The following is a 25,246-nucleotide window of genomic DNA, read 5'->3' as shown; positions in this document are numbered from 1 at the left end:
TTCAATAATAGGCCTCCCTTGTAATAATTCCTAGTAATTAATTCTATGCGATGAGTCACAAATAAGGCCTTCCCTATTAAAACTCTTTATAACAATCGGGCATAACATGGGGAAAATATAAGAATGAACAGTTTGACTTTACTCCACTGTTTAGGTTTTAGAAATTTGTTGTATACAAAAAAAAAAAAAAGAAAGAAAAATAAAGAAAACATAACATCACATTTTTATTATAATATTATTATCCAGAAAAGGATCTGAATTTCCTATAAATCAAGATACGAGGCTAGTACTGAGATAGACATGCTTGTTTCTTGAAGTCATTATCCAATATTATTAAGTTTTATAATTAGAAAACTTGACCTGAAAATTAACTTATTCTTACTCAAATACCCTCTGCCTATCTTTCCTGGCTTCTCACTTGCAATAAAAGAATTAGGTGCAAAATAATACACCATGATATACATTCCCAAGAGTTAAGCACAGCTTACCTTTGCTTACATATGTCTCTTATCGATGCTGCTTTAGCGATGAGTTTCTCCCACTGGACTTCCTTGCCCACAGACAGAGAAGGCACGTCAGACATGGCCATGAAACGCTGCAGTTCAGGATATACACGATCCTAAGAAGGCAATTTCACAAAAAATTTCCCAACTTGAGTTGAATAATCACTTTACACAGCATTTTTACCTCCAAATCTCACATTTGCATCGCTAATTACAATGCATTTCTTCTAATCAGCAGAGAACAATGCTTTTGTGATTGCTGGGGATTTTCTTAGAGACCCATGCACGCCTCATTTCATAAGACAAGAAAAAGGTGGCTGAATCGCACCCTAATTACAAAGGCTCTAATCGTTTATAATCACACTTCTATTACTTTTTCCACACAGATGGAAAAATCAATTTCAGAATTCAGGGAAAAAAGTTTATTTTCTATTCTCAATTTCTCTTTGAGAGCCAATCACAACTGACTGCCTTACAGATCAAAAACATCCCGCTGAACCAAACTTTCTCAATGCAATCACGGACGTGACTCCTTAACACGACTGTATCAAAGCTTTGTCACGCGTACTGAAAAACTCATTTGCTGCGGCGAAAGGAACATGTTTGATATGCAAGTGTTTTATCAGAGCTCACCTGCTTTTCCCACAAAGATGTCAACAAGCGCACAGTGACAGCTCTTAGGTGTGGAGTAGTTCCAAGAAGTTGGATCACTCGTAGAATTTGTCCTATGCACACCTAGAAAATATTGAAGAAATTATGGTTTCACAAATGTAAATGCAGATAATCCTGAGGTTACCAAAATAACGTGAAAACCCCTTGTTATAAAATAAGGACTGAAATGGAAGCTAACTATAATATTACCCATCTTTCTGAGAGGTGGAGCATAGTTTTAGGGAGGAGCTAGCTAGCAATCCTTGGGGCATAAAGACCTAATCTCAGACAACAGCCAATGGGAAAACTTGGCTATGAAATGATTTCAAAGAATTCATTCTTTAATTTTTTTTTTTTAATGTTTATTCATCTTTGAGAGACAGAGAAAGAGCATGAGCGGGGAAGGGGCAGAGAGACGGAGACACAGAATCCGAAGCAGGCTCCAGCCTCCAAGTTGTCAGCACAGAGCCTGACACGGGGCTCGAACTCACGAACTGCGAGATCATGGCCTGAGCCGAAGTCGGGCGCTCCACTGACTGAGCCACCCAGGCGCCCCCAAAGAATTCATTCTTAAATACTATAACAAATACTTTGGGCCCAACAAGGAAAATAGTGGTCATGGCAAAATTAAGAGCTCAAAATTTCACGATACCAAACAAACTTCAATGTAGTATTCATGCCTCACTTTCTCTTTTTAAATTTATTATTTACTTTTGAGAAAGAGAGAATGCAAGCAGGGGAGGGGCAGAGAGAGAGAGGGAGAATCCCAAGCAGGCTCCACGCTGTTAGCACAGAGCCCGACGTGGGGCTTGAAGTCACAAAACTGAGATCACGACTTGAACCAAAATCAAGAGTTGGATGCTTAACCGACTGAGCCACCCAGACGCCCCTCATGCCTCACTCTCTTTTTGCCCCCGAGTAAATTGGTTAAATACAAACCTTGTGAACACCAAGTGTAGGCAAAGTATACAAGATATCATTATATAATACAGGTTCCAGTGGTCTTCCCAATTTGAACATCAAAACTGGAATCAGATTTGGTACCTAAAATGAATTTAAAGAACATATTTGTTATGCCTTCTAAAATAAATCAATCTCCAAAGCAATCATTATTGAGGTTTTCTTCAAAAGAATAATGGGAATATATATAAATTTCAAGACTTAACGTTAGCTAGCCATTTTTCGTTAATGCAATTTCACAGTACCACTAATACTCTATTTCTTTTGTAATTAGCCACCAAATACCAATCAAAAATGTTTTTCTTAAACAACTATGACATTACCTCTCAGCAATACAAAAGTAGTTAAAATATACCCTGCCCCAAAGAAGTTTACAGTTCTAATGAGAAGCTGACACTTAGGATATGTACACGAAAAATAACTGTAGAGTGAAATATGTTATTCCAATATGAAATAAGTAAACTTAGTTGTACGGTAAGGGAGGGTTAATGGCAAAAACTTCCCTACAGGTCTCCATTTCAATCCCCACGATAAAATAAGAAGAACAATTCATTTGTGGATGAAAAGACGTGATATTGTTAAGATGGTGATATTGTCCAAATAGGTCTGCAGATGCCACATAATCCCCACCAAAATCCTAGCTGACTTCTTTGCCAAAATTGAAAAGTGGATCCTAAAATTCATGGGGAAAAGCAAGGGATCCCCAATAGCCAAACAATCTTGAAAAAGAATCAAGTTTGAGGACTCAAACTTCACAATTTCAAAGCTTACTACAAAGCCACAGTAATCCAAAGAGTGTGGCACTGTTACAACAAGAAATATAGATCAATGAAACAGAACTCTGAGTCCAAGAATAAATCCTTACATTCACATCCAGTTGATTTTTGATAAATATTCCAAAAAACCTACAATGGAGAAAGAAGAGTTTCTTTGAAAAATGACACTGGATTTCAACAACTGGACAGCCACATACAAAAGAATAAATCTGGGTCCTTTCCTTACACAACACATAAAAATTAACTCCAAGTAAATTTCAGACCTAAATGTCAGTGCTAACACTACCAAACTCTTGAAGAAAATATAGTAGTAAGTCTTTGTGACCTTGGGTTAGGCAAAGCCTTTTTAGATGGGACACTTTGGTGTCGCTTTTGAGCGAGTGCAACAAAAGAAAAAAAAAATACATTTCACCAGCTTAAAAATATCTGTCCTTCAAAGGGCACCACAGAGGGGGGAAACAAAAAATCACAGAATGGGGGAATTTTTTTTTTTACAAATCATCCATCGAATACGATATTTGTATCCAGAATATATAAAGAATTCTTCTAATTCTATAATAAAAGGACAAATAACCCAACTCTAAAAGAGCAAAGGATCCAAAGAAGATAAGCAAATGGCAAGAAAGAAAGACAGGGATACTCAACCATCATTAGCCATGACATAACTGCAAATCAAAAGCAGGATGATATACCCCTTAACATCCAATAGGATCTATAAAAAAAAGACAATATCAAATGTTGGCAAGGATGTGGAGAAATGTGGACCATCATGCACTGCTGGTAGGAATATCAAATGGTGAACCCCCTTCAGAAAACAGACTGGCAGTTTATCAAATGGTTAAACAGAATTACCAGATGATCTACAATTCTACTTCTAGGTATCTATCTACCCAAGAGAAATGAAAACATTTCCACACAAAAAACCTGTACAGGAATGTTCAGAGCAACATAATTCACAACAGCCAAACAGTGGAAACAACCCAAGGGTCCATAAACTGATGAATGGATAAATAAAAAATGTAGCATAGGGGCATCTGGATGGCACTGGTTGAGCATCTGACTCTTGACTTCAGCTCAGGTCATGATCCCAGGGTCCCAGGAGCAAGCCCCATGTTAGGATCCGTGCTGAGCATGAAGCCTGCTTAACATTCTCTCTCTTTCTCCCCCTCTGCCCCTCTTCCCTGCTTGTGCTCTATTAAAAAAAAAAAAATGTAGTATAGCCCTACAATGGAAATATTATTCAGCCATAAAAAGGAAAAGGACCCAACAGGGATGAACTTTGAAAACATCACGTCAAGTGAAAGAAGCCAATCATAAGAGACCACATAGTAAATGATTCCATTTATATGACATATCTAGAACAGGCAAATCTATAGAGACAGAAAGTAATTGCATGAGATCGGAAAGTTGTAAAGGGAAATGCGGAGTGATTGCTAATAGGTACAAGGTTTCTTTGGGGGATGATGAAACTGTTCTCAAAGTATTTGTAATTATGTTTGCACAACTCTGTGAATATACTAAAAATCACTGAACTGTACACTTTGCATGAATTACATAGCATATATAACACAAAGCATGTGAATTATATCTCAATAAAACTATGAGCCTATCGATGGCACACTTTAGTACCAAAACGAATTATTTTCCTTCCAGTGCAAATCAGTTTTGTTGTCCAGAATGTTACATGTCCTTTATCTGCTATAATCTTAGAAAGTCTGTTTCTTCTAAGCTTAAGAAAACATCTACTTTAATTCACTTTCAAGAAGGGAGAAAAATTCTCCAAACCCTACTAACCAAAAAGTAACAGTTGAACATTAATTCATTAATGACCTTGACCATGATATACCATGGAAGCATTTGGAGCTACACATTATAAGGGCCACAGGCTCACAGCACATAGCCAAAATTGATGTTTTTAACAAGTGCTGGGACTCTGTTAAAACAGAAGTTCTATCACCCTATATTGAGCAAATGAACGGAGACAAATTTTTGAATTGGCTTCTTATTCCCCATTTTAATTAAAAACAAAAGGTTATCTTAGATTGCATTACACAAGTCTCAATTACCCCTTCTGGTAAGATTTCTACCAAGACACGTTGACAGATTCTTAGTTCTGGGAAGGCAATCAGTACATTTACTGACATTTTATAAAATAGTGTATTTAGCTGTATGGCTTCCAAACAACTGGTTTAATTATATTGTCAGAAAAGAAATAAAGTACTCTATTTATGTTAAAGAGTACAGTTGTTTTTTTTTTTTTTTTTTTTTTTTTTTTTTATGAGCCCCAGACTTAAAAAGTATGTATGGGTGTTTTTTTTTTGTTTTTTGTTTTTTGTTTTTTTTTTTGCTGAGTTCAGGAATGAAAAAAACCTACGTGGGAAACTCTTACTGTAAATAATCTTAAATTCATGCCTTCAACAGTTCCAAGGCTATTATAGCCCAAATTATATCCTCAAAAGTAAATGGGAAAAACAAAATAGTTATTATTTCATTAAGAAAACAGATGCAGATATAGACGTGTGGAAAATTTTTTTTTTTGCATAAAGTATGTACCATTGTTTTCCCAATGAAATAACATACGTGTATTGATTGATTTGAGATGTAATTATGAGCTCTTGATCCCTCTGCTCTTGATCATTCTACTCTCTGCAGGCAGAAAACACAATGAGTGCTCTGACTTTAAATTTAAAATAAGCTGGGGGCAGCTGGGTGGCTCAGCTGGTTGAGTGTCAGACTTCAGCTCATGTCACGATCTCACCATTTGTGAGTTTGAGCCCCGCATCAGGCTCTGTGCTGACAGCTCAGAGCCTGGAGCCTGCTTCAGATTCTGTGTTTCCCTCTCTCTCTCTGCCCCGCACCACCACCCGCCCCCCAGCTCTGTCTCTCTTTGTCTCTCAAAAATAAACATTAAAAAAAATTTTTTAATTAAAAAAATAAATTTAAATAAGTAAATAAATAAATAAGTAAAATAAGCTGGAAAGTGTCCTCTAATTCACAGTCTCAAGATCTTCTGGTTTTAGAAAATACTAAGCTTTTGCTTCCCTTTTTCAGAATTCAAGTCACTGATGAACAACTGATTGAGAATGATGGGATTATTAAGGAGCTCCATAAGACTATCAGCAGATTCGTCAACAGAAATCTTATAGGCCATAAGGGGATGCAGGATAATATATTTAAAGTGCTCAAAGAAAAAAAAAAAGACAACCAGGAATACTATGTCCAGCAAAACTTTCCTTGAAAAACGAAAGAGAAATAAAAACGTTTTCAAATAAACGAAAGCTGAGAGAATTCACCCATCAGACCTGCCTTTAAAGAAACTAAAGGTAGTCCTTCAAGATGAAACCAAAGGACCTTACACAGCAACACAAAAGCATATGAACGTCTAAAGCTCACTTTAAAGGTAAATAAATAGAAGAATACACAATACTATAATACTATGATGATATTGCGTAAATCACTTTCAATTCTGGTATGGAAGTTAAAAGACAAATGCATAAATAACTATATAAAAATATGTTAATGGATACACAATATAAAAAGATGTAATTTGTGACAACAATAACAAAGTGTGGGGGAAATAAAAAAGTAGAGTTTCTGTATGCCAATGAAGTTATGTTGTTACCGGCTTATAATACACCATTACAGCTGTGTTTTCTATAAGCCCCACGGTAACCACAAAGAAAATACCTAGGGAAGATACACAAAAGATAATGAGTAAGGAATCAAAGCACTTCACTCTAAAAAAATAAATAAATCAATGAAACACAAAGTAAGATAGCAATAGAGGAAAAGAGGGCAAAAAAGCTGTTAAGACTGACAGACAATAGGGTGCCCGGGTGGTTCAGTCAGTTAAGTGTCCAACTTTAGCTCAGGTCATGATCTCATGGTTCATGGGTTCAAGCCCCATACCAGGCTATGTGCTGACAGCTCAGAGCCTGGAGCCGGCTTCCGATTCTGTGTCTCCCTCTCTCTTTCTGACCCTCCCTTGCTCATGCTCTGTCTCTCTCTCTATCTGCCCCTTCCCTGCTTGCACTCTTTCTCAAAAAGAGATAAATGTTAAAAAAAAAAAAATTAAAAGAAAAAAGACTGACAGAAAATAATGAACAAAACGCCAATATTAAGTCCTTCTCTATTTGTAATTACTTTAAATGTAACTGGATGAACCTCTGTAATCAATATACAGAGTGGCTGGCAGGATGAAAACCATGATACAAATATATGCTGGCTACAAGAGATTCTTGTCACATTTAAGGATACACATAGGTTAAAAAGGAAAGGATAAAAGAAGATATTCCATGTAAATGGTAAGCAAAAGAGATCAAGGACAGCCATATACTTATATGATACAACACAGCCTTTAAGTCAGAAACCATCACACGAGACAAAGACATTATCATAAAATTTTTTTAATGTTTATTTATTTTTGAGAGACCGAGTGAGACAGAGAGTGAGCGGGGATGGGCCAGAGAGAGGGAGACCCAGAATCGGAAGCAGGCTCCAAGCTCTGAGCCATCAGCCCAGAGCCCGATGCGGGGCTCGAACTCACGGACCGCGAGATCATGACCTGAGCTGAAGTCGGACGCCCAACCGACTGAGCCACCCAGGCACCCCTGACAAAGTCATTATTATAATAAAAAGGGTCAATTCACCAGGAAGATAGACAACTATAAATACATAAGCAGCCAGCATCAGAGCAATATATATAAGCCCAAATATATGAAGCAAACATTTACAGAACTAAAGGGGGAGTATTCTCCAGAATAGATCACATACTAGGTCACAAAATAACTCTTAAATTTAAGAAGACTAACATGATACCAATTATCTTTTCTGACCACAATGGAATGAAACTACGAGTCAACAACAGTAAGAAAACAAAAAAATGCACAAATACAAGGAAACTAAAAACCACACTCTGGAACAACCAGTAAGTCAAAGAAGGAATCTAAAAGGAAATTAGAAAATATTTTGAGGGGTGCCTGGGTGGCTCAGTAGGTTAAGTGTCCAACACGTGGTTTTGGCTCAGATCATCATCTCACAGTTTCAGGAGTTCGAGCCCCACATCAAGCTCTGTACCGGCAGCATGGAGCCTGCTTGAGATTGTCTCTCTCCCTCTGCCCCTCCCCTGTTCTCCCACCCACCTCCAAAATTAATTAATTAAATTAAAAAGAAAAGAGATCTCAAACTAACTTTATCCCTCAAGGAACTAGAAAAAGAATAAGCTAAAACAGAGTTAGCAGAAGGAAGGGAATAGTAAAGATTAAAGCAGAAATAAACAAAATAAGGAATAGAGAAGTCGGAAAAAAACAAAATTAAGATTTGGGATTTTAAAAGATCCGTAAAACTGACAACACTTTATCTAGAGTAAGAAAAAAAAAGAGAAAAGACTCAAAATCAGAAATGAAAGAGGAGACATTACAATGGGAGTCACAAAAATAAAAAAGGGTATGAGACAATTATGTACACTTATACAACAATAAATGGAATAACCTAGAAGAAATGGATAAATTCATAGAAACATACAACTTACAAAGACGGAATCATGCATAGAGAATGGGAACAGACAGGTAATGAAGAAGGAGATTGGATCAGTAATCAAAAACCCAGAAAAAGCCCAAGAGCTGATGGCTTCACAGGTGATTTCCACCAAACATTTAAGTAAGAATTAACACCAATCTTTCTTAAACTTTTCCCCGAAAATTGAAGAGGTGGGAATACTTCCAAATTCCTTTTATGAGACCCTATCATTATCAGACCAAAACCAAAGACACTACAAAGAAAAGAAAACTACAGGCCAGTATCCCTTATGAACCTGGATGCAAAAATCCTCAAAAAAAAAAAAACAAAAAAAAAAAAAAAAAAAAAAAAACCTAGCAAACAGAATTCCACAGAATCCTTTAAAAAGATCACATACAGTGACCAAGTGGGATTTATCTCTGGGATGCAGGAATGGTTCCATACACAAAAATCAATCATGTTACAAACTACGTAACAGGATGAAGGGGGAAAAAAAATTACATGATCACCTCAATAGACAGAAAAAAAAAAAAAAAAAACATATGGCAAAACTCAACACACTTTCATGTAAAAGCATTCCTTAACTAGGGATGGAAGGAAATTACCTGAAAACAATAAAAGCTCTATCTAAAAAGTCCACAGCTACCAGCACAGTCAACAATAAAAAACCAAAAGCTTTTCCTCTAAGACCGGGAACAAAGAAAGAATGCCTACTCTTGCCATTTCTATTTAAAACAGTACTAAAAGTACTAGCCAAAGCCATTAGGCAGGGGAAAAAAAGAAAAAAGAAAGAAAGATCACCCAAAACAGAAAGAAAGAAGTAAGATTATCTTTGTTGGCAGATGACATGACATTACATGCAGAAAACCCTGAGGACTCCACCAAAAACAAGATAGTTAAAACTAATAAATGAATTCAGGAAAGTTGCCAGATACCAAATGAACATTAAAAAAAAAATCCTCAGGGGCACCTGGGTGGCTCAGTTGGTTAAGCATCTAACTTCAGCTCAGGTCATGATCTCATGGTTCATGAGTTCAAGCCCCATATCAGGTTCTGTGCTGACAGTGTGGAGCCTGCCTTGTCTTCTCTCTCTCTCTCACTCTCTCCCTCCCCACTTGTTATCTCTCTCTCTCTCTCTCTTTCTCAAAATAAATAAATAACCTTAAAAAAAAATCAGAGGTATTTTCATACAGTAATAACAAATAATCCAAGAAGGAAATTAAGAAAACTATCTCGGGGCACCCGGGTGGCTCAGTCAGTTAAGCGTCCGACTTTGGCTCAGGTCATGATCTCACAGTTCGTGGGTTCGAGCCCCGCGTCAGGCTCTGTGCTGACAGCTCAGAGCCTGGAGCCTGCTTTGGATTCTGTGTCTCGCTCTCTCTCTGCCCCTCCCCTGCTCACGCTTTGTTCTCTGTCTCTCAAAAAACAAATAAATGTAAAAAATAAGAAAACTATCTCATTTACAATAGCATCAAAAAAATAAGATACTTAGGAATAAATTCAACTAACAAAGTGAAAGACTTATATACTGAAAACTGCAAAGCATTGCTTAAGTTAAAAGAAGACACAAATAAATGGAAAAACATCTTGTGTTTATAGACTGAAAGAACTGATATTGTTAAAATGTATGTACTACCCAAAGCAATCTACAGATTCAGTACAATCCCTATCAAAATCCCAATGGCATTTTTTTGCACAATAGAAAAAACAACCCTAAAAATCAATGGGCCCTGAATAACCAAAACAATCTTGAGAAAGAACAAAACTGGGTGCCTTTCACTTCCCGACCTCAACACATATTACAAAGCTACAGTAATCACAACAGTGTGATGCAAGGACAAATAGGCCAATGGAAAAGAAGAGAAAGCTCAGAAATAATTCATGCATACGTGACCAATTAATTTATTACAAAGAAACCAAGAGAATACAATGGAGAAAAGACGGCCTCTAGAATAAACGGTGCGGGGACAACAGAATATCTGCATGAAAAAGGACACTGGACCCTTATCTTACACCATACACAAAAATCAACTCAAAATGAATGGAAGACGGAAACAGAAGCCCTGAAACCATAAAATTCCTAAAAGAAAACATAGGGGAAAAACTTTGTAACATTGGTCTTGGCAATGTTTTCTTGCATAGGACACCTAAAGTACAGGCAACAGAGGCAAAAACAGACAAGTGCGCCTACTTCAAACCAAAGCGCTTCTGTGCAGGAGAGGAAACAATCAACATAGTTTAAACAACAACAACAACAACAACAAAAAACAATCTACAGAATGGCAGAAAATACTTATAAACTCCATATCTGATAAGAGGTTAATATCCAAAATACATTCCAAATGACCAAACAAAAAAAGAAAACAACCAAATAACTCAATTAAAAATTGAGCCAAGTTGTTGAACAGGCATTTTCCAAAGACGTACAAACGGCCACAGGTAGAGGGAAAGATGCTCAACATCACGCATCATCAGGGAAATTCAAATCAAAACTATAATGAGCTACCACCTTACACCTGCTAGGACGGGCATTATCGATAAAACAGAAAACACGTGTTGGTGAGGCTATGGAAAAACCGGAACCCTCATGCACTATTGGTGGGATGTAAAATGGTGCACCACTACGAAACACAGCACGAAGGTTCCTCAAAAAAAATTAAAAACAAAACTTACATACGACGATCCAGCCGTTACACTCCTGGGAATTTCAAAACAAGTACTAGTCTCTTTTAAATATACCGACAGGGGGCGCCTGGGTGGCTCGGTCGGTTGAGCATCGGACTTCAGCTCAGGTCATGATCTCTCCCTGTTCGCGGGTTCAAGCCCCACATTGGGCTTGCTGCTGTCAGTGTGGAGCCTGCTTCAGATCTTCTGCCCCCTCTTGCTCTGCCCCTCCCCCACTCATACTCTCTAAAATAAACATACATTAAGAAATAAATAAAATAAAAAAATAAAATAAAATAAAATAAAATAAAATAAAATAAAATAAAATAAAATAAAATAAAATAAAATATACTGACAAAATACTATTAACTGCACAGTTGCTGTTAGGTACCTTCTAAACCAATAGTCTTTCTATTGAAACACAAACAAACTTTTCTCTAATATTCTACGAACTATAAGACTAATTGTGGGGCGCCTGGGTGGCTCAGTCAGTTGAGCATCCAACTTCGGCCCATTTCATGATCTCACAGTTCGTGAGTTCAAGCCCTGTGTCGGGCTCTGTGCTGACAGCTCAGAGTCTGGAGCCTGCTTCGGATTCTGTGTCTCCCTTTCTCTCTCTCTCTCTCTCTCTCTCTCTCTGTCTCTCTTTCTCTGCCCCTCCCTGACTCATTCTCTCTCTCTCTTTCAAAGATAAATAAACTTTAAAAAAAAGGGTCTAATTGCTTGCCTTCCTTTATTTGACACTGTTAGTATTTATAATGAAACACACACAGGGACTGTCTTTTAATATTTCAAAGAACTGCAGTATTTCAAAAGAATTGAAATCGGGATCTGGAAGAGGTATTTGCACTCCCATGTTGACTGCAGCACTATTCACAATAGTCAAGAGATGGAAACAACCTAAATATCCATCGACAGATGAAAAGGTAAAGAAAATGTGGCACATACATACAATGAAGTATTATTCAGCCCTAAAAGAAAGGAAATCCTGTCATACACTACAGCACGGATGCATCTTGAACATATTATCTTGAAACAAACATCTTGAAACAAGCCAGTCACAGACAGACAAATACTGCGTGACTCCACATTTATATCAGGTATCCAAAGTAGACAGCCTTCCAAGAAGAAAGTAGACTGGTGATTGCCAGGGAGAGGGGGAAATAGGGAGTTGCTATTTAATGGGTATAGAGATTCAGTGTCTTCCAAGATCAAAGTCTGTACAAGATGCTGTACTGTAACCCCCAACAATTTGATAAGAAGGTATATTTCGTGTTACGTGTTTTTTACACCCCAATCTTAAAAGAATCAAGGGGTTGTTTTTTTGTTTTTTGTTTTATGAGTCAGGAGAGTCGTTGTCAAGTTCATTTAGTTAAACAACGTTACTTTGTAGATGATGGAAGTGAGGTCCAGAGGGACCCAGTTAGTGACTGGGGTCTGTGCCTCAGTTCACCCCTCCACTTTACTTGGCAGAGTGAAAGCAATCAGAGATTCCAGGCCATCTATAACAGGATAAAAAGCTATCACGTAAGACTTCTCCCTGTAATTAGAGAAAACATACAGGACAAAACAAGCAGGAGAGACATACGCCAGCATCTCCTTGGAGTCAATCATACGAAGAACAGAATATAAAAATTTAACTCTGGACGCCATGAAAAATGTCCACATTGGCCACACTGTATGAGGGTACACAGAAAGCAATAGTCTCCCAGACAGTTCTATCATGAAATCATGAGTAGCGCTAGCTGCTTATAAATTATGAGATAAAAAGTGCTTTGTTATTCATTGTAGTCGTCAGGTGGGGGGATATACAATTAACATTCATAACTATCACTCTTTTTAAGGGGACAGAGGTAGCTCATACTTTATTACTATATAAAAGATACAGTAATAAATTAATATCAACAGAAATAAAGATAGCAGCGAAAAGAAGCAATTTAAGACACAGTCATCTAATGGAAGATGCAAAAATCCAAAGCGGTATCGGTTTTTCTTTAACTTTTCAGACTTAGGTTTTAACAAAATTGGATGGGAGCTACACAGGTACATTCCTAGTTCATATTTTATTTATACCCTTAGGTTAGATAAATGCTGAACCATCTTTGCGTAAGACTTTCTCCCGTAGAAAAAATGGAAATAAATTTTATGTACACAAGTTACTTGCCATTTAGAAAACAGTGGGAAGAAAACAGTATGTGTTAAGTCAGAAATGAAAGAAATGCATTTTTATACAAAGAATGAATAGACTTGAATGGTACATACAAAGAGAAGCAAAAATGCATTCCTTAGTAATTTGAACACTGAAACCTTACAAAATTATTTATTCTACAAAAGAAGGGCATAATGTACTATTAGTCCTTTGAACATTAGCTAATTCCACTTTCCTCGCTTGCTTCCTCACATAACTACTTACGGTTTCTGCTTATTACTTAAGTAATACATTGGAACGCAGTCCACTGATGAAGTGCTGAAAAGCTAATCATTTCCTTCACTTACAAGGAAGCTGCAGGCAGGTGGCAACATCAAAGAAATGTAAACAGTACAATTTTATTCTTCTGTGGCTCAAATTATATTTGTATCATAACATAATTAAATAAGTGGTTTAGGGTTTGGAGATTTCAGCTTTGAGAATCAAACAAGGTCAAGGGAAGAAAGAGCTCTAGAACAACGAAGGCTCCTACCAGGGAATCTTCCATGTTGCTATTCACTCTAGCCTTATTCCAGTCCAGCCTGAGCATCTGATCTATAGCGACTCCTCTAGGGGCGCCTGGGTGGCTCAGTTGGTTGAACGTCTGACTATGGTTCAGGTCATGATCTCACGGTTCACAGGTTTGAGCTCCACATCGGGCTTTGTGCTGACAGCTCGGAGCCTGGAGCCTGCTTCATTCAGATCTTGTGTCTCCCCTCCCTTGCTTGCATTCTCCCTCCCTTGCTTGCATTCTCTCTCTGCCCCTCCCTTGCTTGCATTCTCCCTCCATCTCTCTCTCTCTCTCAAAAATAAACGTTAAAAAAAAATTTATAGTGACTCCTCTATCAGCTAACATCTACTAAACACTATGAACAGCGTCCTAAACACTTTATAGAAAATCACTATCATCACCTTGTTTTAAATGACAAAAGCGAAACTCATAAAGGACAAATAATTTGCCCTAGCTAACAGAGCGGGTACATACTGGAGTTAGGAATGGACCAAAGCAATTGAACCCCAAAGCCCATGTACTTGGCACTCTGCCCTGCCAAAGACAGGGGTGACATCTTCTTGACCTTTGTCTCTCTGGTTCCCAGGATAACATAAATGCTTTCAGAACTACTGCTAATTTCTTTGCTCTGATTCCATTCAGCAAGATGGATCTTGTAATAATGTTACAGCTATTTGATGCGGTCAACAATTACTAAAAACATAACACTTGCAAAGCAAAGTCCTTGAGGATGGTACTCTAACCAAATTAACACAGAATGAGAAAATTTACCTACTAGGTCAATGTTACCAGGATATCAAAATGTTACCAAGACATCCATCCAAATTTGAGGTAAGAAGTTCCAGTATATAGGAAATCAGGTCAACAACACAGGAGCTCCACGAATGGAAAAACAGGAGAAACATCACTACACTAGAAGATAAAGTCAAGTATCAAATCACTTGACGAGTTTAAAACCGTGGAAGCAAAGAACCATGATCTTTCTCTACCTCAACTTGACTTCCAGGTTAGTCTCCTTAGCCATCCGAACCTTCATTACCTCTCAGAGTCAGAGGTAACTTACATTTTTAGAAAAAATGGCATAAGAAACCTTAAATTATAAAGTAATGGTTAGCCATATAATTAATATGCAACCCCCAGTGGGAAAAAGAAGTATAACCAACCTTAAGTTTTTTGATTGCTAACATTTTGACACTTGCTATAAATGATAAGTACAACGACTGAATTCCTGTAAAGCATAAAATTTCCTTCCTGAACAAAAGTAGGTTTTACATTTCTTTTTTTTTTTTTAATTTTTTTTTTTTTTTAACGTTTTATTTATTTTTGAGACAGAGAGAGACAGAGCACGAATGGGGCAGGGGCAGAGAGAGAGGGAGACACAGAATCGGAAACAGGCTCCAGGCTCCGAGCCATCAGCCCAGAGCCCGACGCGGGGCTCGAACTCACGGACCGCGAGATCGTGACCTGGCTGAAGTCGGACGCTTAACCGACTGCGCCACCCAGGTGCCCCGGTTTTACATTTCTACCACAATGACATCTAAATCTTTGGTGGTCAGACCGGCAGGACACAAGTTAAAAGTCAATGTCTTATAAATATAATGTGTGTATTTTTCCTTCCAATTAGGTGCAGTCAATTTCTACTACTGTATCTGTCACTGGCAATGTGTTCTACATCAGAGTTGGAAGGAGAAGTCTGAATGTCCTCTAATAGTGGGATACAATTAAATATAGCTCAGCTAGGTAACCAATTATGTAATAAAAATAGAGTCAATGCTTTTGAATGTATTAAAATAGTAAACTGCTCAAAGAACCCAGAGCTATGACAGGTCGATTTATTGGAATATGAAAGACGATGCCAGACTGACAATGGTAAATGTGAAGCCAATCCATTCTACATTTGAGAAAAAAAGATTAAATGGCCAACATGAGTTGGCTGAATATAAAGTATGACTCCAATCTTCACTCTTTTTCAATGACAAAAGAAATCCTTTGAAGATTAAGTAAGTGGTAAATATCTTAATACTATGCATTTTACAAGGTCCTAATTCAGTCTCAAATAAAAGACTGACCATTAAATAGGGTCTACATGAATAATGGTAAACAAATGACCTTATTAGAATGCTATATTGGCCAAGAAGATTAACACCCAGGATGAAGTGAAATTAATGAAAGCAGCCAGTAACATAAAAAAGGATTGATTTAAATTTCTTGCAACAGTGAATAAGAAGACTGATTCCTCTGCTTGGAGTAGATGGTGTACCATTAAGGAATGAAAGAAAACAGATTTAGTAAACTCCTATCGTGCATGCTCTCTGCATTGAAGAAAATCATTAGACTACAAAGATAAAATGAATGTTAGTAAGCAGACACTGACAGTGACATTCATGACAGAAGCAGACGGTGCAAACCAAGAGTTAAAACATTAATCCATGAATGATAGAAAAACTAGTTAATGAGGAGCAAGAATCCTAACATATTACCATGCAAGAAAAAAATTCCAGACAGATTCAAGAATTTAAATCAAAGAGAAATATCTTTTAAGAAACCAGAATGGTATGTGAATATTTACACGTTCTCTAGAAAGAACTCAGGAAGCATTAAAACAATGAGCGACTTACGTAAAGATGGATACAATTTAAGAAAAAGAATATTTAAAAAATTTCAAAAAGCTGTTCAATTTAAAGGCATGTTGGCATAACAAAATATTCAGTAGGTTGAAAGATAAAGGTAAGGAAATCTCCCAAGAAGTAGAGTAAAAAATAGAAGGAAATAAAAAAAGAAAGATAAGAAAATTTTAAGAGCAGTATAGGAATTCAGGGTCCAAATAAGAGAATTTCCAGAAAGAAAAATAAGGTCAGCAGAAAGGGAAAGAAAGTAATGGCAATAGAATAAAAAAAAAAAAATTCCAGAATTAAAGGAACTGCATTTCCAGATTAAAAAGAGCTGCCAATTATCCAGCCCCAAGAGATGGGAAAAGGGAAAGAGCCCAAAAGTCCACTGACTGATGAATATATAAAGATGTGGTACACATACACAAGGGAATATTACTCGGCGATAAAAAAGAACAAAAACTTGCCATTTGCAACTATGTGGATGGAGCCGAGTGTATTATGCTAAGTGAAGTCAGTCAGTCATAGAAAGACAAATACCATATGATTTCATTCATGTGTAATTTCAGAAACAAAACTGATGAACAGGGCAGGGTGGGGCAGTGCAGGGAAAAGAGGCAAACCAGGAAATAGACTCTTAACAATAGAGAACAAACTGAGGGGTTACTGGGAGATGGGCTAAATGGGTGATGGGCATTAAGGAGGACACTTGTTGGGATGAGTACTGGGTGTTGTATGTAAGTGATGAATCACTAAATTCTATACCTAAAACTAATATTACACTGTATGTTAACTGGAATTTAAATAAAAACTTGAAGAAAAAAAAAGAATATATATTCACATCAAGGCACGTCATCATGAAATTTCAGGGCATCGGGGCCAAGAGAAGATCCTAAAGGCTTCCTAAAAGGAAAAATAAAAACAAACACTAGGTTCACATAAACATACTCAGAAATTCAGTAAGTACAATAAGTTTGAATTTCTCCATCCCAACACTGCAAGCTATGGAAACAACAGAAGAGAACAAATAAGATTGTGGGGGAAAAAAATGATTTCTAGCCCAGAATTCCACATCTAGCCAAACTAACCCAATACCTGCCACACAGTAAAGCATTAATAGTTAGCTATTAAACACACACACACACACACACGATTATCAACCAATTATTTCACATTCTAAAGAATGCATGCTCTCTAAATAAATAAATAAATAAACTTAAAAATAAACTTAAAAAAAATACATATAAAAAAGGTAGGGGCTCAGGTCACAATCTCAAACTTCAGGAGATCAAGCCCCACATCGGCCTCCGCATTGCCAGTATAGAGCCTGTCTGGGATTCTCTCTCTCCATCTCTCGCTCTCCCTCTCTAACCCTCACTTCCTCCCTCTCTCAAAATAAACACATAAACGTAAAAAAATACATATGAAAGACTACAAAAATTCTTAAGCTACAAATTCCTTTCCCACAAAGTATAGGCAAAACACATAAATCTAAAACTCAAAGAAAATGAAACAAATCTAGCACCAAAGTAACTTGAAAACCCACGATCAACTTCTAAAACTAAAAATAAGATCCAGAGGTGCCTGGGTGGCTTGGTCGCTTGAGCGACCAACTCTTGATTTCAGCTCAGGTCGTGATCTCCTGGTTCATGAGTTCGAGCCCCACATTGGGCTCTGTGCTGTTAGTGCAAAGCCTGCTGGGGATTCTCTCCCTCTCCCTCTCTCAAAAATAAACAAACAAACAAGAAACTAAAAATAAGATCCTATTCTCACATACTGAAGTTTAAAATATTTTGGGGTACCTGGGTGGCTCAGTTGGTTAAGCGTCCGACTTCAGCTCAGGTCATGATCTCAGAATTCGTGAGTTCAAGCCCCATGTCGGGCTCTGTGCTGACAGCTCAGAGCCTGGAGCCTGTTTCAGATTCTGTGTCTCCCTCTCTCTCTGACCCTCCCCTGCTCATGCTCTCTCTCTGTCTCAAAAATAAATAAAACATTTAAAAATAAATAAAATAAAATATTTTAAATTATAAATTTAATGTAAACATACAGTGAAACAGATATTTTCATGTAATTCTGAAAGAGTAAAATGTGATACAATGTTCCTAAAATGAAAATTTTCAAACTTCATTTAAAAAGTTCAGTTCTGGGGCGCCTGGTTGGCGCAGTCGGTTAAGCGTCTGACTTCAGCCAGGTCACGATCTCGCGGTCTGTGAGTTCGAGCCCCGCGTCAGGCTCTGGGCTGATGGCTCGGAGCCTGGAGCCTGTTTCTGATTCTGTGTCTCCCTCTCTCTCTGCCCCTCCCCCGTTCATGCTCTGTCTCTCTCTGTCCCAAAAATAAATAAACGTTGAAAAAAAAAAAAAAGTTCAGTTCTGATCTAAGATTTGCTTCAAAAGCACATTACAGGGGCGCCTGGGTGGCTCAGTTGGTTAAGCGTCCGACTTCAGCTCAGGTCGTGATCTCGCAGTTGGTGAGTTCGAGCCCCACGTCGGGCTCTGGGCTGATGGCTCAGAGCCTGGAGCCTGCTTCTGATTCTGTGTCTCCCTCTCTCTCTGTCCTTCCCCTGCTCATGCTCTGTCTCAGAAATAAATAAAACATTAAAAACAATTTTTTTTAATATTAAAAAAAAAAGCACATTACAGAGCTCAGGACTGTTGAGTAGAAGGTATAGAAGATACAGCTCAACTATGCAATGACTGTTGAGATTAAGGGATGTGTGTGTCAAGTTTATTCTCTCCACTTTTGAATATAAAGTTTTTCATAATAAAAGGTTAAAAATTTCCTAACCTTGTATTCTCTCTATATTTTTTAAACAAATGAGAAATTCAATAACATTTATTTCCCCAGATATACATAAACATACATATGACAGCATGTATTATTTTTATGTCAGAGTAAATCAACTAATAAAGCAAAACAAAAAGTTCCATATTAAAAACCACTAATAGAGTGTACAATACACATGCACGACATGTTCCAGGAAAAAAAAAATACTATAAACAGGATTTTTTGTTATAACTACCAAAAAAAAAAACCCACTAAAAAACAAAAAAGGGGGAGGGGGCAAAGAGAAACAAAATTCTGTGTTCTGCACTACTGAAAAACTGAAGACAGACAGCGGATATCTTGAAATATTTTTTAAAAATTTTGTGTGTTTATTCATTTTTGAAAGACAGAGACAGAGCGCAAGCAGGGGTGGGGCAGAGAGAGAGGGGGACACAGAATCGGAAGCGGGCTCCAGGCTCTGAGCTGTCAGCACGGAGCCCGACGCGGGGCTCAAACTCATGAGCCGTGAGATCATGACCTGAGCTGAAGCTGGACACTCACCCGACTGAGCCACCCAGGCGCCCCAATATCTTGAAATATTTAAAGGGCTAATATATAAATGACAAATCAGACTTGTTTTATGTAATCCTGTGGCCCAAATCGGACGGCATATTTGGATTTAATAAGGAAAAGGGATTTTTTTTTTTTTAATTTTTAAAGAACAGAGTGGGCTGCCCCAAGAGGAACTAAGTTTTCTTTAACTAAAGGTACCTAACAAGAGAATGAGAATCCCCTACTTAGAAGATGTTTAATGGATATGTTTAAATATCAAAAGAGAGAGTAGGAAGGAACATTGTAACATCTGGTTTTGGACCTGCTACTTAAAAAATAAATCACAATCCAGATTAATCAAAATTGAAGTAAATTTATAGGCACAAAAGAGTTACCACCGCAGGCCTGAGATTGCCATCCTTAAAAGACTTCATTGCAAAGTCAGCCTTTGGGTGGGATCCTGGAAAGTGGATTTTCTAAGGGTTCCCACCATTCTTTACTAAAACATGGTGCCTAACCAGCACCCAATAAAAACCTTGGGCACAGAGTCTCTAATGAGTTTCCCTACTAGACAACACTACGTATGTTGTCCCAATTCAGGGCAAGTGCAGCCTGTGTGAGTCCCCTGGGAGACGACGCTTGGAAGCTGGCACCTAGTTTCCCCTGAACTTCACCCAATGATTCTTTTCCCTTACTCATTTTGCTTGTTACCCATTTGCTGTAATAAATCACAGTCATGGTTGCAACTATATCCTGAGTCCTGTGGGTCCTTCTAGCAAATCACGGAACCTGGGTGTAGGGCTGGTGACCCCTGAGCCAGAATCATCTTACTTATATTTTGCTTTAAAAAAAAAAAAAAAGAGGGGCGCCTGGGTGGCGCAGTCGGTTAAGCGTCCGACTTCAGCCAGGTCACGATCTCGCGGTCTGTGAGTTCGAGCCCCGCGTCAGGCTCTGGGCTGATGGCTCAGAGCCTGGAGCCTGTTTCCGATTCTGTGTCTCCCTCTCTCTCTGCCCCTCCCCCGTTCATGCTCTGTCTCTCTCTGTCCCAAAAATAAATAAACGTTGAAAAAAAAATTCAAAAAAAAAAAAAAAGAAAGGAAGGAAGAACACTAGCAATTAAAAAAAAGTTATATAGATTTTTTAAAAGAACTTCTAGAGTATTTCTAATATCAACAGTAACAGTAAACTTTCCTACGAGCTGTATACCTAACAAAAATACTGAAGGCCAACTCCGCAGTGGATGTCGTGTTAGGCTTTAAGGATACATCTAAGAAAAGTCAGCCCCTGCTCTCCAGGAGTTCACGGCCTACTTAAGAAACTAACAGAATCTCAATCATCATTGACTGAATAAGCCAAAGTCAACTTTGAAGATACAAAGTATAGAAAATAGTTTCTATAGACAGAAATTAAGATATAAGAATAAGAAAACAATTCAAAACAGTCTTTGATAAGTGCAAACTACTAACCATGACTGCTTTTCATTTTTCAGAGGAAGGGCGAGATTCTAGAGTTGGGCTGCCCAATAGAGTAGCCACTAGCCATACGTGGCTATTTTTTTCTTTAATGGTTATTTTTGAGAGAGAGAGCGAGCGAGCACGAGCAGAGAAGGGAGAAGCAGAGGAAGGGAGAGGGAGAGAGAGGGAGAGAGAGAGACAGACAGAGAGAGACAGAGAGAGAGAGAGAAACCCAAGCAGACTCCACACTGTCAGCACAGAGCCCAACGAGGGGCTTGAACTCACAAACCGTGAGCTCGTGACCTGAGCCGAAGTCAAGAATCAGACGCTCACCCAACTGAGCCACCCAGGCACCCCACATGTGGCTATTTAAACTTGAATGTAAACTAATTAAAATCAAATAAAACTAAAACTCCAGTTCCTCAGTCGCATTAGCCAAATTCCAAGTGTTCGATAGTCACCTCCGGCTAGTGGCTACCATATCACACAGCACAAATTATAGAATGTTTCAGAAAGTTCTACGGGACCAGACATGCCTCTGATGGTTGCTACACATTATCTGTAATAGCAACAATAACAAAACAGGGACAGCTGAAACATCTGGAGATGGGGGAAACAGCTACACACATTAAGCTGTGGCTAAACTGTGGAACATGAGCGTCCTTTAAAAATCATCAAGTAGAACTGTGTAAACTATCGTGGAAAAATGGCTCCATCGTACTGACGAGAAAAAGAGACAAACTGCAAAGGAACATTTATAAAACATAATGTTTTTGTGTGTGGAAAGGCTCACTGGAGGAAGCAGACTGAGGGCAGACTTCTCGCCCAAAAAGACCCCAAGACGCACCTGGATGACCCCTTGGTTAAGCGTCCACCTGGGATCTAGGCTCCTGGGATCGAGTCCCACCTCCGGCTCCATTCTGAGTGCAGAGCCTGCTTAAGATTCTCTCTCCCTCTCCTCCTCTCTCTTCCCCGCCCCCACTCAGGCTCTCTCTGTCTCTCAAAAAAAAAAAAGACACTCGATGTCAGGGAACAAGTCTGATCATGCTTCTCCCCTACCTTCTTACTCAGCTTGTTTTTCAAGGTACATCTAGTCCTTCCTCTTGTGCCCTGAACGTTGTATGTGTTTCTCTGTTTTCAAACTGATAGTTCAACTATTTAGGAACTCGCCGTGAAAGATACTGTTTTATAGCCATGAAAAATATTTAAGGCTAATAGAGTAATCGGCCTTTTCTGGGCAAAGAATATTCTAAGTGCTGTTTGTCACTGGAGCTCTGTGCACACCTTCATTTCCGTGCACTTTGGGGAACAGTCACTTCTCATAACTGATGCCCACGCCAGCCTGTGAATGCCTCACAGGCAGCCACCCTATTCCTATTCTTTCTACCATTAGTGCCAAAAACACATATAGCCAATACTCAGTAAACAGGACTGGAATGCAACTCGAGATGAGCACTTAAAATGGGGTAGTCTAAATTGAGATGTATTGGAAGGCAAAAATACGCACCAGATTTGGAAGGTTTACTAAAAATATATATCCATACATTTTTATGTTGATTATATACTGAAATAATATTTCAGATTTATGGGGTTAAATAAAATTTGTTTTTAAAATTCACTTCATCAGGGTGCCTGGGTGGCTCAATTGGTTAAGCGCTCAACTTCAGCTCAGGTCGTGGATCTCACCGTCCGTGAGTTCGAGCCCCGCGTCAAGTTCTGTGCTGACAGGTCAGAGCCTGGAGCATGCTTCTGATTCTGTGTCTCCCTCTCTCTCTCTCTCTCTGCCCCTCCCCCTCCCCCACTCACGCTCTGTCTCTCTCTCAAAAACAAACTTTTAAAAAAGTCAAATTAATTTCATCTATTTATTTTCATTTTTTTAATGTAGCTACTAGAAAATTTAAACTTATATATGTGGTTCCTGTTATATTTCTATTGAACAGCACTACTGTTTATCCCCTTAATGCACCTTAATATAGTCCTCCCCCCCACACACACACACATACAGGCACACACAGAAAACAGTTAATGGCTCTCTTTTCATGTACTTGGGAAATAAAGTATAACAATAAGCCCCAGATGGGCAAAGAACATGTCTATTTGTTAAACAGCCTAGCACTGCTCCTTGAACATAAGGCAGTAGATAAATAATTGTGAAATGAATAAAAGAGGCTATAAAAGTCAACCACAATTTTAATAATATATAACTTTTATCGAGCACTGATTATAAACCAGGAACTATATTCTGCATGATCTCATTTAATCTACATGATGAATTTAATGAGGCAGGTTCTCCTACGCTTATTTAAAAAAAAATTTTTTTTTAAGTTTATTTATTCATTTCAAGAGAGACAGAGCGAGCGGGGGAGGGGCACAGAGAGAATCCCACGCTGTCTGTGCGGAGCCCGATGCGGGCTCGAACTCATGAAACACGAGATCATGACATGAGTTAAAACCAAGAGTCAGATGCTTAACTGACTAAGCCACCCAGGCGCCCTGTACTATTCTTATTTTAAAGAGGAGACAACACAGACACAGAATTATAACAGAAATCTCTAGTATACTTTGCAATGTTACAAGAAATGAAACAATTCCATTGAGATGGTCTATACGGGAGGTTTACACAACTTGAAGTAAAAAATACTGAATGCCTTCCATCACGTGGTATTATACTAGGTGCTGTGACATCAAGAGGAATCACAGGTTAATACAAGCAAAATATAAACAAGGTATAGGCTAAATCCTATTACAAATAAATCCCACTACAATTATCCCATATCCTACCAAAATATTAACAAGCTTGACTAATGGCTAATAATCCAGCCACACAAAATTCTTGTTGGATTTAGACAATACCTTGGAATTCACTGTAAAAACTAGTGTTCATCTGACACTTTACAGTGTTGTTCAGGCACAGAATCTTGTAATCCTTGCAACACCCCTGATAGATAGTTATTATTAGAGGGTGGGTGGGATCTTACAAGTACTTAGACGCATTATCTGATCCGGGGATGTCCCTTATCAGGCTTGAATTTATATTCTGTGCTTGTTTTATGGCTACTGTCCAGGATTGGGGCGGGGGAGGGAGGAGGGGTGGGAGTTTTAGGCAGGCCACCTACAAAATTAGTTTTGGGTTCCAGATTCCTATCATCTTTAGAAATAACGGCCTTGGGCCGGGCGAGGCAGGAAGAAAGTGTAATTAAAACTTCCAAAGAGGCTTAAAGAGGCAAGTTCCAACAACTTCTCACTTTTGGCAGGGGGCAAAAAAGCACTCGAATTTAAAATAAGTCTTCATAGAGAATCACTTAACTAGCGTCAGTAGGAACTAAGTCATCCTTATTGAGCCCCTTTTGGAAAACCTATTTATTAGGGCTCAAATCTTGGTCCACTTTGAAAAAAATGGAGCAAGATTCGGTACACGCTAAATGGTCAACTTAATTTTTAAGGGGTAAATGACACGGCGAGAATAGTTCAGGTACTTGCAAATGCTAAACGTCTGGGTATGTCTTCGTCGGCTTTTGAACAGTTTCAAAGAGCAGACGTGAGGATTCATTAGCTCTTCGCACATACGAACCTGCTCCAAAGGCAGCCAAGAGAGTTGCCTAGCAACAGTGCATTTTGTATCTCCCATCAGCCCCAAAGATGCTGCAGCAGCGGCAGCTAGGTCAAGCCTCTCATTAGCAACCTGACAAAGGGTTTCTATCTCCCGTTTTACAAAATTATTTTTATTTCCAGGTGAAGCTCAAATATCAATGTATTACTCCTACTGACAACATACTCCCTTTCCTCTCTTGCTCCTCCTTACCAAGCCCCATTTCAACAGCTAGGTTTTAATGAACCTAGCAGAGTACCTGTAACAAAGGCAGGGAAATCCAACAGAATCCATACGCTTATTCACATACTGTGACAGTTCCACACCTTTTCGGCAACCAAGTAAGGAAGTTTTAGAAGAAAGAAGGAAAAACAAAGACGCTGAAATCAAATCACGGGAAGAGGAAAGAGACAGGACGTCAAAACTGAAGAAAAAAATTACCCAAATTATTTGCAATGCCCTTGATTTCTTATCTCTTTTCCCTTCCATAAAAGCTGATCTCAACCTT

The 25,246-nt window shown here is 38.4% G+C and overlaps 1 protein-coding gene across 2 annotated transcripts in view; it reads right to left on the bottom strand.

The window, feature by feature from the left end:
• The window catches only part of FOCAD (focadhesin), a 316,407-nt gene that overhangs the window by 166,920 nt on the left and 124,241 nt on the right, over positions 1 to 25,246 (bottom strand). For both annotated transcript variants that reach the window (XM_030294286.2, XM_030294287.1), the window contains 3 exons: positions 2,094 to 2,198; positions 1,137 to 1,238; positions 489 to 619 (listed from right to left, as the gene is read on the bottom strand). In XM_030294286.2, coding sequence (XP_030150146.1) covers positions 489 to 619; positions 1,137 to 1,238; positions 2,094 to 2,198 — 338 coding nt within the window. The remainder of the gene's footprint in view (positions 1 to 488; positions 620 to 1,136; positions 1,239 to 2,093; positions 2,199 to 25,246) is intronic.

Source organism: Lynx canadensis, chromosome D4 (genome assembly GCF_007474595.2).
Source record: "Lynx canadensis isolate LIC74 chromosome D4, mLynCan4.pri.v2, whole genome shotgun sequence".
Taxonomy (NCBI): domain Eukaryota; kingdom Metazoa; phylum Chordata; class Mammalia; order Carnivora; family Felidae; genus Lynx; species Lynx canadensis.
The sequence above is the reverse complement of the archived record's forward strand: the minus strand, read 5'-3'. Positions and strand labels throughout refer to the sequence as shown.